We start from the raw sequence: 13,725 nt of genomic DNA on the forward strand, positions 1-13,725 counted from the left end.
ATTTATCAACCGTCTAAAGAAAGAGACAGGTAAAACAACTCTTCCGAGGGTTGGAATCCAAATCTAACTCTACCATCTTACACTATATAAACACCATAAACATGCATAAGGAGGTAAGTATTCATACTCTATGAGATCAATTACTTGAATTGATGATTGAGTGATTGAGATCATATCTCATTGGTACTGACTTACTTGTCGGAGACGTACCTCGACCCCCCAAAGTCGAGCACGTGTTTTGCAGGAACTTGACAGGGAAGGACAAGCAGAATTTCGTATCAATAGAAACATCAGCAGCTGAGAGACTGCAAAGCATATATTCCTCGAATGTTCCCATGCAATAAAACCCAGTCTGCCTAACTAATCTTCCTTCAGGAATGATGTATTTGTGTTAGTCTTCCAAGTTCCTGCGATTCTGAACCTGGAGGAGATAAGCCTTCAGCTGTGCTAGAACGTCAACAGGGTCCAAGCGTTCCTTTTGAACTAGAAAATCCTTGAAAGGAGGACCGACAAATCTCACTGGTATAATTCTAGATTTCATTATTTTAATAATCAATCATAATAAACTAGATATATTTTACATGGGAGATTTTCAGTCCCGTCACCTAAGTTTCCTCCTAAAATTAATGTCATTCCTTGAGTTGTTCAATTTATTAGTCAGACTTATTTGTAGGGAAAAAAATATATCAATAACACCCCTTGTTGTTAGAAAAGTCACAGTTAAATATTGATATAAGCAGGTTAAAATTTTCAAAAGACAAGAATACCCTTGAACAAAAAACCCTATAAGACTCGTTTTTATTTTCCTCTGTCGTTTGCAACCACTCTTCTTCTTCTTCCAATATTGCATATACATTAGTTATGTTTTCTCACGAACGTTTTTTCAAAGATTTGATCAATGCTTTAAAGAGTTTGCTATGAGAATGTATGTCCTAGTTTAAATAAACAAGTTTTTTTCCAAATTTATTGGCTAAGGATTGAGTCTTTAATATTTGATGCAATTAATAGGCATAACTCAAAGGACAGATCCAAATGTTATATTTATTGATTAAGAAATAACTCAAAGGACGTAAGGAAAGATTGGTTGTTAGAGGATTGATCCTCAATGACCATAATTCATATAATTGAAATTAAAGTTTTTTGTTTTTGAGTCAATGATCAATTGAGATAATCAATACTGAAATTAAATCTTGATTGAAAGTTTTTGTTATTCTTTCTTGTTAATTACTACATTTGTTGTTTGTTTTATTTATTCTTTAGTTTCTCTATTCAAAACCCCCCAATTTTATCAAGGAATAAATCTTCATCAATCTCTGTGGATTTGACATTACTCACTGCTATTACAAATTCAGTTGAAAGAATGATTAACTTTGGTAGATTGGACACCCATAAATGTGTGAGATAGCTCTGAGCTACAAAGTACATCACATCAGTGGGAATTAGGAATGGTTTTGAAAAGAAATTTTGGAAGAATTTTCAATTCATCCCCCCCCCCCTTTCCCCTCTCAGTGTCATCATGGGAACATCACAAATGTTCACCACCAACCTCTCAACATCCTACATAAAGTTTCATCAATGGCTGCCATTAATGAGTTGGTTTTGATAGGTAGTAATATATCCATCTATGGACCTCATCCAAACCTGTCTGAATTTGAAGATTTTTCTTTGCCTTCTTTATCTTCATGTGTTTTTTCTTTTTCCTTCTTCTTAGTTTCAATGGATATTTGTCCTTCTAAAACCCAGAGAATTAGCTAGTTTTCTCCTGAAGTGTTGGTGATTGGGGTTATTCTTGCTGTTATTATTATAGAATATGAAAACTGAGGATAGTGGTTCAGGGTTTGACTGGCCTGAAATAGAGATGGGGTTTCCTGTCGCCGACGGCGGCGGAGGAGGAAATGAGTCGGCAGTTTACTTGGTGTGGGAAGATGTCACTGTGATGCTGCCCAATTTTGGGAAGGGCCCAACAAAGAGAATGCTACAAGGGCTTAGTGGATATGCTGAACCAGGCAGAATCCTGGCCATCATGGGTCCTTCTGGATCTGGCAAGTCCACCCTTCTGGATTCATTGGCAGGTATCAAGTTCTGTGTGTGTTATTTGGCGTGAGGGGTGGGGTTGTTGAAGTTCTAATTCAAATCCAGCTTATTACAGGAATTTCTAGTATGAAAAGAGGTCTTTATTGGTCTAAGCCAAATTTTGCATATGATTTCTTTATCATTTTGGGAATGCCTAGAATTTAAAATCTTGCACACCTTTAAATATTTTGATGGCTTCCTTGCTGACCTTCAGCACAAACAAACAAACAAACAAACAAACAAAAACACTTTCATACCACATATTGCAACTAATCTGGCAGTCTTTGTGGTAACAGGGAGACTAGCTTCAAATACTGTTATGGCTGGAAATGTTCTCATCAATGGGAGAAAGCAAAGATTAAACTGTGGAGGAGTTGTGAGTATAATTAGCAATCTATACATTCTTAAAATTTACAGACACTTCTTTCAATTCCTTCAAACTTACTACTGTCCCCTTGTCTGTGTGAACTCAAATTTCTCAAGGCTTATGCGACCCAAGAGGATATACTATTAGGGACACTCACAGTTAGAGAAACAGTAACTTACTCAGCTCATTTGAGGTTTCCACCTACCATGAGCAAAGAAGAGATAGATGAAGTGGTGGAGGGAACAATTATGGAGATGGGTCTTCAAGAATGTGCAGATAGAATGATAGGGAACTGGCACCTAAGGGGCATCAGTGGAGGTGAAAAGAAGAGAGTAAGCATTGCACTTGAGATCCTTACTCACCCCAACCTTTTATTCCTTGACGAACCCACCAGTGGACTTGATGGTGCTTCAGCTTTCTTTGTGATCCAAACCCTTAGAAATGTCGCTCGTGATGGAAGGACTGTTGTCTCTTCTATCCACCAACCAAGCAGTGAGGTGTTTGCTCTGTTGGATGATTTGTTCCTACTTTCAGGAGGTGAAACTGTTTATTTTGGAGAAGCCAAGATGGCTATAGAGGTGAGGAACTCTTAACTTGGTCAGTCACATAGGAGACTAATTTATAAATTGATAGCATGCGTTTGAACATTATTTTTCTGTTGCAGTTCTTTGCTGAATCTGGCTTCCCTTGTCCTAGTAGAAAAAATCCTTCTGATCACTTCCTTCGTTGCATTAATAAGGATTTCGACATTGTAAATGCCACTCTAGTTGGATCTCAGAGGATCCGTTTCGTGTGAGTAGTTTATTACCTCCCCTCCTCTAATAATCCTTTGGATCACTAGACTGTTCTTGTAAACCAATCTGACCACTTTCTTGTAACTTGCTATTCATTATTTGCTTTCTACAGGAAATTGAGTCGACATCAGATCCTGTAAATGAAATGCCAAGTGCAAGGATCAAAGAAATTCTTGTCCAGAAATACAGATCTTCAGAGTATGCAGCAAGAACACGAATAAGGATCCAGGAAATCTCACAAATTGTAAGCATCTTGAACTAAACAAGAGACAACCCATTTCACCTTAGAGGTTCTTGGATATGTGAATGCAGTCTAAGTGGGCTTTCTCATTGGATTGAAATGCAGGAAGGACTTGTTGTGATGTCAGACAGTGCCAGTGATGCTAGCTGGTGGAAACAGCTAACCACATTGACGAAGAGGTCTTTCATAAACATGTCTAGAGATATTGGGTATTATTGGCTTAGGGTTGGCATCTATATAGTTCTTGCCATCTGTGTTGGTTCAATCTACTTAAATATTGGAACTAGCTACTCTGCAATCTTAGCCAGAAGTGCATGTGGTGGTTTTGTGGCAGGCTTCATGACATTCATGTCTATAGGAGGCTTCCCATCTTTTGTTGAAGAATTGAAGGTAATCAATCTCAAAATTCTTTGCAAAGGAACAGCTACATAGTCGACTAAGCTTTCAAAATCTCATATGTACACTTCCAAACCAGGTCTTCTATCGTGAAAGGCTCAATGGCCATTATGGCAATGCAGTTTTCATCCTATCAAATTTTCTCTCGTCATTCCCTTACTTGGTTGTGATTAGTGTTGCTGCTGGGACAATTGTGTTTTACATGACAAAATTTAGTACAGACTTCAGTCACTATGCATACTCTTGCATTGAACTTTTCAGTTGCATTGCTGTAATAGAGAGCTTAATGATGGTTGTTGCTTCACTGGTACCTAACTTTCTGATGGGCATTGTAATTGGAGCTGGAATTATTGTAAGAAAGCTATCTTCCTTGTAATCATCATCAGCATTACCTGTGCTACCTGTGAGTTTCTCCACCTAAAAGTTTAACTTTTGCTTCATTCAGGGAATTTTAATGATGACCTCTGGGTTCTTCCGTTTACTGCCTGATCTTCCCAAGCCCCTTTGGCGCATTCCGATCTCTTATCTGAGTTATGGATCCTGGGCCTTACAGGTAATTCATATGAGAAGTAGACTTTTTCAAGCAAGAGATAACCATGGAATTTTAATAGCACTTTTTTGTAATGCAGGGTTCATACAAGAATGAGATAGCAGGATTTGAGTTTGATCCCTTGAATCCAGGTGACCCAAAACTGAAGGGTGATGTGATCATCCATACCATGTTTGGTATCAAAATGGATCACTCAAAGTGGTTGGATTTGCTTGCTGTTTTCATCATTTTAATAGCTTACAGATTGCTGTTCTATATCATTCTTGAGCTCAAGGAAAGGACATTACCAGTAGTCAGAGCATTCTACATGAAGAGAACCATCAAACGCCTTAGCAGGAGGTCTTCATTCAGGAAGAAGCAATCCACTTCAAAGCAATTTCCTACTTTACATCCATTATCTTCTCAGCAGGGTTTCAACTCCCCAATCCCTTGAGAGATCTTAAAAAGAAAATTTTTAATTCACACCAAACGAACTACAACAGTGTTAAGTGTTATTCTATTGTTTTGGATTCTTAAATGTAGTAACACTTGTTCTATTGTCTTGGATTCTTATAAGTAAACTACATTCGCAGTTACAGGAAAGAATATAATAGAAAGTGGGAAGCATTACTTGAAGTTTACTTTATCCATTTATTTCCTTAGATTCTAGAATTAACAGAACAAATAATTTTGGATGATTCTACCTCCAAATTTATCAAATTTCTCAGTGGTAGAGAATGATTTAGCAAACCATAGCCTATAAGCAAGTCAAGAACAAAATGAAATAGACTAACCAGAAGGAAGATAGACTAACTTGGGAAGGTGTTTTTTCTGCCATTTGACATAAGAAAAATCCTTAAATTTCAGCTAAGCATCCATAATAGAGATGATAGAATGGTTTCAGGGAAGAATTGGCCTGTGTTATCCAATGATGTTCAAAGATCAGTGTGAAAATGGCAGAGCGGGTATGGCCTTTTTTTTGGGGACTCTCAAGGCTTATCTGTTGCTGCTGGTTCGATGGGGATTTCCTGCAACTCTGCTACAGTTACAGAGGTTGTTGCGGTTAATTAACAAGTGTCAGTAGTGAGATATTGAGGTTTTAAATATTTTAGAAGATATCTCTCTGACAGCAGAAATTTGTTTATTGCTCCTTTGATTATGTTCCAAGGTCTTGCCAATTCAGTGGCTGGCGTTTTGTCTCGACTGGCCCAACCAGTGGAGTTTTACCGTTTTATTGGCTTCAATTAGGGGTGTCAACGGTACGGTTTTGGGCAGTTTCGGGCTGGGTCTAATGATTTTTGAATGAAAAACGCCTAGTCCAAACACGGTTCATTAGCAAAATAACAGTTTTAGGCCAGTTTTGGTTTGGTGCGATTTGGGTTCGGGCTTACTAACGGTTTGAATTAACGGCTTAAACTCGGGTTGGACTAACGGTTTATGGTGTGCAAGAAAAAACAATTGAGCATCCTATAACAAAAGCCAAAATTTTATGCAAAGTAAAATTGTTATTTGGTCAATTTTCATTAAAAAAAAATTAAAAATCATTCCACGTTGTAGAAAACCCTCATACCTTATAAAAATCAAGAACCCTAGATAGTAAATAGTAATATAGAGACTGCAAGCTCCATTAAATGGTCCTCCACAAACAAATCCTTAAACCAATAACCCTTTGAAATTCTATTTTGTGCTATGATTGATTGTCTTGAAATTCGGGTATTGTTATGTGAGAATGTAGATTTTTTTTCCCTTCTATGAAATTTGTTTCTCTTTTGAGTTGGTATTTAGTTTAATATGCAAAATTAATACTTCTAAATTGGATAAGTATTTACTCAATTTAAACAAACTTAATACATTCAGTTGAGCATACTTAATCCTTCTGATTGTCCCTTATAAGTAGTAGAATGACTATTTGATCTTTGAATTCAACCTTAATTTTTCTAATTGTCTATACCAACTACTTAATGGTAATATAGTGATTCAAATAGTATTTAATGTAAAACTACAAAATGGGTTGCAGCTCGGTTTCAGGCTTGTACAAGCTCTACCACCCCCTAAGTCCAAACACAACTCATTAAGGTTCGATTTGGGTAAAGTTCGGACTATAACGTGCCGGTGCGGTTCAGTTTTAACGATTCGGATTACAAATTGAAACCCTTAGCTTCAATACTTGTGTAAAATGGATGCCAATCTGTGTATTAGCTCTTTTAATCAATGAATTTCCTTCTTATCAAAAAATGAACCCCACCAACACCTTTAATAGCTCACATGTTCCCTTCCCTTTCATCTTTTAGAATAACAATGACATCTATCTATTGGGGACAGATGTACAATCACGGAGAAAACAAAGAAGACATACTCATGATAGTTTGACAAAATTACTTATGTTCACCCAAAATGATAAGAGATTCCACTATTTCTGAAAACATCTCTCCACTGTTTTCCTGACAAAATGCCATCTTTGCTTCTTTTGATTATCTCAAAAGACAATATTTTCTATATAATTAGAAACCAACTCTACAGTTAAACTCTAATTATATGAATATGCAGAATACAAAACATACCCAAACGAAACACAAGCAGTATAAATAATGGGCTTGCATTTATTTCAGAAGAACAGAGAGATTTGAGGCTTCACCTGCAAATCTCTGATGTTTAACAAAACACCATCTTAGCAAGTATATTTGAATTAGAAAATCCACATTCAATGCAACTGTACCCAAATTAACCGAAAATTCTCTGCAGCCACTGTTTGAGTTATAAAGCAGTTAATTCACCGACCTTCCAATCCATTCAATGATTCTTCTGGTCAAACATCCATTGGCTGATTACTTTGTGGCGTTAAAATCAAAATTCAAGAATTAAACTACCAACCTCCCAACTTCCTGCATGAGGTTTCATTAATGGCAGCCATTAGTGAGTTAGTTCAGAGGTAGTGATACATCACCATCTATTGACCTCTTCGAAATCTGTACTTAAAAGATTTCTTCTTTTCCTTCTTTATCGTCTAGTGTTTCTTTTTGTTCTGTGTTTCAAACTTTCAGTGGATGTTTGTTCTTCAACCCTTGTAAAAACCCAGAGCACTAGCTAGTTCTCTTCTGAAAAGTGTGACATTTAAGGTTGTCCTTGCCGTTATTATTACAGAATATGGAGATTGAAGATAGTGGTTCAGGGTCAGACACGCCTGAAATAGAGATGGGTTTTCCTGTTGCTGGCGGTGGCAAGAGAGGAGATGAGTCGGCGGTTTACTTGGTGTGGGAAGATGTCACCGTGGTGCTGCCCAATTTTGGGAAGGGACCAACAAAGAGATTGCTTCAAGGGCTTAGTGGGTATGCTGAACCAGGCAGAATCATGGCTATCATGGGTCCTTCTGGGTCTGGCAAATCCACCCTTCTTGACTCATTAGCAGGTACCCAGTTTTCTGTGTATAGGGTGCAAGTTAAAGTTCATGTTTAGCTTATTGCAGGAATTTCTTTAATTTGTCTAAGATCTCTGCATCATATACTTCAAATTCGTTCTTAAATCAACCAAAAATAAAAAAGATTCAGTTGCAATAAGTAGCCCCTAAATTCAAGAAATGGCACTTCCTTTCTTAGATTCAATGTTTTTGGTTGATTTGTATACTAAAGGCAACCTATATTAGCCAAAAATGGAGACTTCCCAAGTTTCAGAGCTTCAAGTACCCATGCCAACTTCTTTGCTGATCTTCAGCGCACTGAGAAAGGCTACCTTTTAGATTACATGAGATTGGTACTTACCTGGTAATCTTTGTGGTTCGAACAGGGAGACTGGCTTCAAATACTGTTATGACTGGGAATGTTCTCATCAATGGGAAAAAGAGAAGTTCAAACTATGGAGTTGTTGTGAGTATTATTAGCAATGTAAACACTCTTAAAATTTAAGGACAGTTCTTTCAATTCCTTCCAACTTACTAGTGTTCCCTTGTCTGTGTGAACTCAAATTTCTCAAGGCTTATGTGACCCAAGAGGATGTACTGTTAGGGACACTCACAGTTAGAGAAACAATAACTTACTCAGCTCATTTGAGATTCCCATCTTCCATGAGCAAAGAAGAGATAGATGAAGTGGTAGAGGGAACAATTACAGAGATGGGTCTTCAAGACTGTGCAGATAGAATGATAGGGAACTGGCACCTAAGGGGCGTCAGTGGAGGTGAAAAGAAGAGAGTAAGCATTGCACTTGAGATCCTTACTCGCCCCCGCCTTTTATTCCTTGACGAACCCACCAGTGGACTTGACAGTGCTTCAGCTTTCTTTGTGATCCAAACCCTTAGAAATGTTGCTCGTGATGGGAGGACTGTTATCTCTTCTGTCCACCAACCAAGCAGTGAGGTGTTTGCTCTGTTTGATGATCTGTTCCTACTTTCAGGAGGTGAAACTGTTTATTTCGGAGAAGCTAAGATGGCTATAGAGGTGAGGAACTTTTAACTTTGGTATATCTCAGAAGAGACTAATTTATAAATTGATAGCATGCGTTTGAACATTATTTTTCTGTTGCAGTTCTTTGCTGAATCTGGCTTCCCTTGTCCTAGTAGAAAAAATCCTTCTGATCACTTCCTTCGTTGCATTAATAAGGATTTCGACACTGTAAATGCCACTCTAGTTGGATCTCAGAGGATCCGTTTTCGTGTAAGTAGTTTCATTATCCTTGGATCACTAGACTCTTGATTTAATACAATCTCACCACTTTCTAATAACTTGCTCTTCATTATTTGTTTTTTTTTTTATAGGAAATTGAGTCAACATCTGATCCTATAAATGAAATGCCAAGTGCAAGGATCAAGGAAATTCTTGTCCAGAAATACAGATCTTCGGAGTATGGAGCACGGACACGAAAAAAGATGCAGGAAATCTCACAAATTGTAAGCACTTTGAACTAAACCAGAGACAACACATTTCATATTAGATGTTCTTGGACGTGTGAATGCAGTCTAAGTGGGTGTTCTCACTGGATGGAATTGCAGGAAGGACTTGTTGTGATATCAGAAAATGCCAGTGATGCTAGCTGGTGGAAACAGCTAACCACATTGACGAAGAGGTCTTTCATAAACATGTCTAGAGATATTGGGTATTATTGGCTAAGGGTTGCCATCTACATATTAGTTGCAATCTGTGTTGGTTCAATCTACTTCAATGTTGGAACTAGCTATTCTGCAATCCTAGCCAGAGGTGCATGTGGTGCTTTTGTGACAGGCTTCATGACATTCATGTCTATAGGAGGTTTCCCATCTTTTGTTGAAGAAATGAAGGTAACCAATCTCAAAATTCTTTACAGGTAAAACAGCTACATAGTCAATCGAGCTTCCAAAGTCTCATATTATGCTTTTAAATCAGGTCTTCTATCGCGAAAGGCTCAATGGCCATTATGGCAATGCAGTGTTCATCCTATCAAATTTTCTCTCATCATTCCCTTACTTGGTTGTGATCAGCATCGCTGCTGGAACGGTTTCATTTTACATGACAAAATTCAGTACAGAGTTCAGTCACTATGCATACTTTTGCATTAATCTTTTCAGTTGCATTGCTGTTATAGAGAGCTTAATGATGGTTGTTGCTTCATTGGTACCTAACTTTCTGATGGGAATCGTAATTGGAGCTGGAATTATGGTAAGAAAACTATCCCAATTCTAATTGTCGTCAGCATTGCCTGTGGTGCCTTTGAGTCTCTCCACTTAAATGTTTAAACTTTTACTTCATTCAGGGAATTTTGATGTTGACCTCTGGGTTCTTCCGTTTACTGCCTGATCTTCCCAAGCCCTTTTGGCGCATTCCAATCTCCTACTTAAGTTATGGATCCTGGGCATTACAGGTATGTTCATATGAGAAGTGGATTTCCTACAAGCAAGAGATTAAGCCATGGAATTTTAAAAAACTTTTATTGTAATGCAGGGTTCATACAAGAATGAGCTAGCTGGAGTTGAGTTTGATCCCTTGAATCCAGGTGATCCAAAACTGAAGGGTGATGTGATCATCCATACCATGTTTGGTATCAAAATGGATCATTCAAAGTGGTTAGATGTGCTTGCTGTTTTTATCATTTTAATAGCTTACAGATTGCTCTTCTATATCATTCTTGAGCTTAAGGAGAGGACATTACCAGTAGTCAGAGCATTCTACGTGAAGAGAACCATCAAACGCCTTAATAGGAGGTCTTCATTTCGGAAGAAACAATCCACTTCAAAGCGATTTCCAACCTTACATCCATTATCTTCTCAGGAGGGTTTCAACTCCCCAATCCCTTGAGAGACCCCAAAAGAAAAAACCCATTTCAATCCACATCATACGAACTACAATAGTGTTATGTGTTTTGCTGTTGTTTTGGATTTTGTATGTAAACTACATTTGCATTTACATGAAAGAAATAAATATAAAGTTAAATTGTTCAGCTTTTATTGTAAATAGAACTTTCTCCCATTCGTACTGTTCTGAAATTGTATATCACCATCCCCTTAGTTAATGATTAGTTTGGTTTTTACTTGTTCTAAGATATAGGAGGAGTAAAATCATTCATTAAATGGTTTCTAATATCTCAAATGGAAACCAATTAATAAATAGTTACATTTAAGGCATCTTCTTCAAATGGAAACCAATCAATATTTAACAACCTGCATATAGAATTAGGGAGTGCTTCAAAGTCATTTAAGGAGAGATCAAGGTACCTTAATCGTTGCAACTGGTAACCTATGCACTTGGGCACTTCCCTCATTCCTAATCCACTTAAATCTTGCACGCACAAGCCTTGCAAAGGTGAGATGAATCCTGTTATAAACTTATGATCAAGTTGAGGAGGATTATCAAGTCGAGCAAGATCATGCATCAAATCATGCAAACAGAAGTAAAGTAACTCCACCCCAGACAAGAAAAAAGAAACGAACATACACACAAATTCTAGTCACTTGTCATCACTGAAATATTCCTAGTTCATCCAAATAGTCTAAGCAGGTTTTCAATAGGTTGAGTAGTTTTGTTTACTGGGTAACCTTAAGTTGACGATTGAATGGAGTTCAACGAGGACTCAGAATATTTAAGATACGTTTGTGTGAGTCTGTATTGCTGTTGCTCGAAAAATAGTATACTATTACACTTGCAAGTAGCCAAGTATGTGATGGGTCATGTTTTTAAAATTTCAAGATTTTCAAATGACTGGCTGTGGGCTCTAAACTGTTAAGAGATGTTTTCTGGGGCATTTTTGAGCATTAGCAGTTTGATCTTTCTCCTAAGATAGGGCTTCCACATGTTTTCTACAAATACATCTTTTTGTTTGGAGATTGGTAAAAAATGATTATGGCTGTAAGGAAAGTGGTTCTTCTTCCTTCTTCATATTCATAACATCTGACTATGATACGAGTCATATGACTGTAAGGTACTTCTCATCAATTACATAACATGGAATACAAAATTCATGACACTTCACAACAATCGTAATTGAACATTAGATTTTCCAGTTGATTTTTACTGAGAATCAATTTAAATGAACAATTTAGGTCTGGAGGCTTCAAAAATTGTAGAGGTCATGGTTGCAAATGGTAGCAAACTATGCTTGAAGTTCAAATGCAAGAAGTTTGGCATACAATATCTATGATTTGGCGAATATGTCCACCACAGCTCTTAAATTCCTTATTGAAAATGAGATAATTACTAGAAGAACTTTGGTTTGTCATCCCTAAGATCTCAAATCCCAGAATTTTCCTTTTGAGAGAATTCACAACTAATAAACAAATGGATATGACAGTCAAACACATGTAGAATTGCAATATTTTAAAAATTCAGTCGAAAGAATGATGTGAACAAATGACTTTCAAGCATTCCATATAGAAACAGAAGGAGAAAAAAAAAAATTCAACAGAAAGGAAGTAAATGACCGAAGAATACAATAGGAAACAAATGAGGAAATTCTATAAAGCAAATGGAGAAATCAATTTCTAATGTTATTTGAACTTTTCAAATGAAAAACAGTAGAAACGATATATTAAAATAAATCATACCTTACTTCCCTTAAAACTTCTCAACGGTTTTGGAGGGCAAGATGACAACAAAATGCTATCGAAAAGGAAAATACATGAAAACACATGACATGTATTTGTTGGGCCCTTCCCTTCCACATTTTTTTTCTGCAAATTAGAAGAAAGCACAGAAGATCAAGAAATATTTATTTTCATATACAACATTCGGTTTTTACTTTTTAAAATTTAAAAAAGAAAAAAGAAAAAAATGGGGAGAGGGCGGGTTTGACCTGATTAGTTAGCCTGAAAGTAGTAGCTGGTGCAACCTTCTTGTGAGCTGGAAATAGTACCATTAATGATTCTCCCTCTCCCTGCTTGTGAGTACCCATCGCCACCACCAGTACTTCTTCATGGCATATAGACTCCAAGGCAACTAGCTGAACTAGACAGAGACGCTTAAGGCAAGGAAATTCACCCAATCAATGACAATTCTTTTGACATTTGGAAACACCTCTAGAGAAAGAGTCACTACATTTGTGAACTGGGAACAAGAGTTTAATGGCATCTTGACGCCTCTGTAACCTCTAATTTGCAAATCCTTAAACATTTGGATGTGGTTGTAGATTTCTCAACACCAATAGATCATGATCATCTTTTTCTCCCTTACGCAGATTCCAAAACAGTGACAAAGATTGAGAAGAAACTGCGAATTGCAGCTTCATGAGTGTGAATTTGCTACCAACATTGTAAGAGAAGAATAAATCTTCAATACAAGCAAAGGATCTTCTCTCAAGTATTTTGAGTTCAGGGCATTTAGATGAAAACTTAGTAACAAACATGGTGATCAACTTTATCTTAGCTGGTCGTGATACTACATCAACAGCATTGACATGGTTCTTCTGGATACTTTCCATGAATTCTCATGTTGAAAATGAGATCTTGAAGGAGATATTAAAGAAGAGACTAGAAGGGCTTGATCATTTTGATGAGGTGAAGAATATGGTTTACACTCATGTTGCTCTCTGTGAGACCATGAGGCTTTACCCACCAGTGCCTTATGATGACAAGCAAGCAGTGAGCAACGATGTGTTGCCAGATGAAACTGTAGTAAAGAAATGAATGCAAGTGATATATCACCCCTATGCAGTTGGAAGGATGGAGTCATTATGGGGAAGAGATTGGGCTGAATTTCGTCCAAAGAGGTGATTGGAGAAGGAGGAGGTTACAAGAAAATGGAGATTTGTGGAAAAGGATCATACACATATCCAGTCTTTCAAGCAGAGCCAAGGGTTTGTTTAGGGAAGGAAATGGCGTTTTCGCAAATAAAGAGGGTGGTAGCCGGAGTTATGAGGTAATATCCAGTGGT

The 13,725-nt window shown here is 37.3% G+C and overlaps 1 protein-coding gene and 1 pseudogene across 2 annotated transcripts; both read left to right on the top strand.

Annotated features, from left to right (window-relative positions):
* Window positions 1–1,699: 1,699 nt before the first annotated feature.
* On the top strand, window positions 1,700–5,017 carry LOC149001880 (ABC transporter G family member 15-like; annotated as a pseudogene). The gene is made up of 9 exons (XR_016170207.1): window positions 1,700–2,072; window positions 2,370–2,449; window positions 2,557–3,018; window positions 3,105–3,236; window positions 3,347–3,478; window positions 3,581–3,865; window positions 3,951–4,223; window positions 4,317–4,424; window positions 4,501–5,017. The product of XR_016170207.1 is annotated as an ABC transporter G family member 15-like (transcript).
* A 2,389-nt stretch (window positions 5,018–7,406) lies between these two features.
* Window positions 7,407–10,855, top strand: LOC149001881 (ABC transporter G family member 15-like). The gene is made up of 9 exons (XM_089138030.1): window positions 7,407–7,806; window positions 8,181–8,260; window positions 8,368–8,829; window positions 8,917–9,045; window positions 9,147–9,278; window positions 9,381–9,665; window positions 9,751–10,023; window positions 10,118–10,225; window positions 10,306–10,855. The coding sequence occupies exons 1-9, from the start codon at window positions 7,545–7,547 to the stop codon at window positions 10,657–10,659; spliced, it is 2,085 nt and encodes a 694-aa protein (XP_088994156.1). The 5' UTR covers window positions 7,407–7,544; the 3' UTR covers window positions 10,660–10,855.
* Window positions 10,856–13,725: the final 2,870 nt, after the last annotated feature.

Source organism: Hakea prostrata, chromosome 10, assembly GCF_041222555.1.
Source record: "Hakea prostrata isolate BN-2017 chromosome 10, UWA_Hpros_2, whole genome shotgun sequence".
NCBI classification, from domain to species: Eukaryota; Viridiplantae; Streptophyta; class Magnoliopsida; order Proteales; family Proteaceae; genus Hakea; species Hakea prostrata.

Coding starts and splice junctions, on each gene's coding strand:
- LOC149001881 (XM_089138030.1), top strand. CDS start 7,545: ATGGAGATTGAAGATAGTGGTTCAGGGTCAGACACGCCTGAAATAGAG. Junction 9,046..9,146: donor CTCAGAGGATCCGTTTTCGT/GTAAGTAGTTTC, acceptor TTTTTTTTATAG/GAAATTGAGTCAACATCTGA. Junction 9,666..9,750: donor CTTTTGTTGAAGAAATGAAG/GTAACCAATCTC, acceptor CTTTTAAATCAG/GTCTTCTATCGCGAAAGGCT.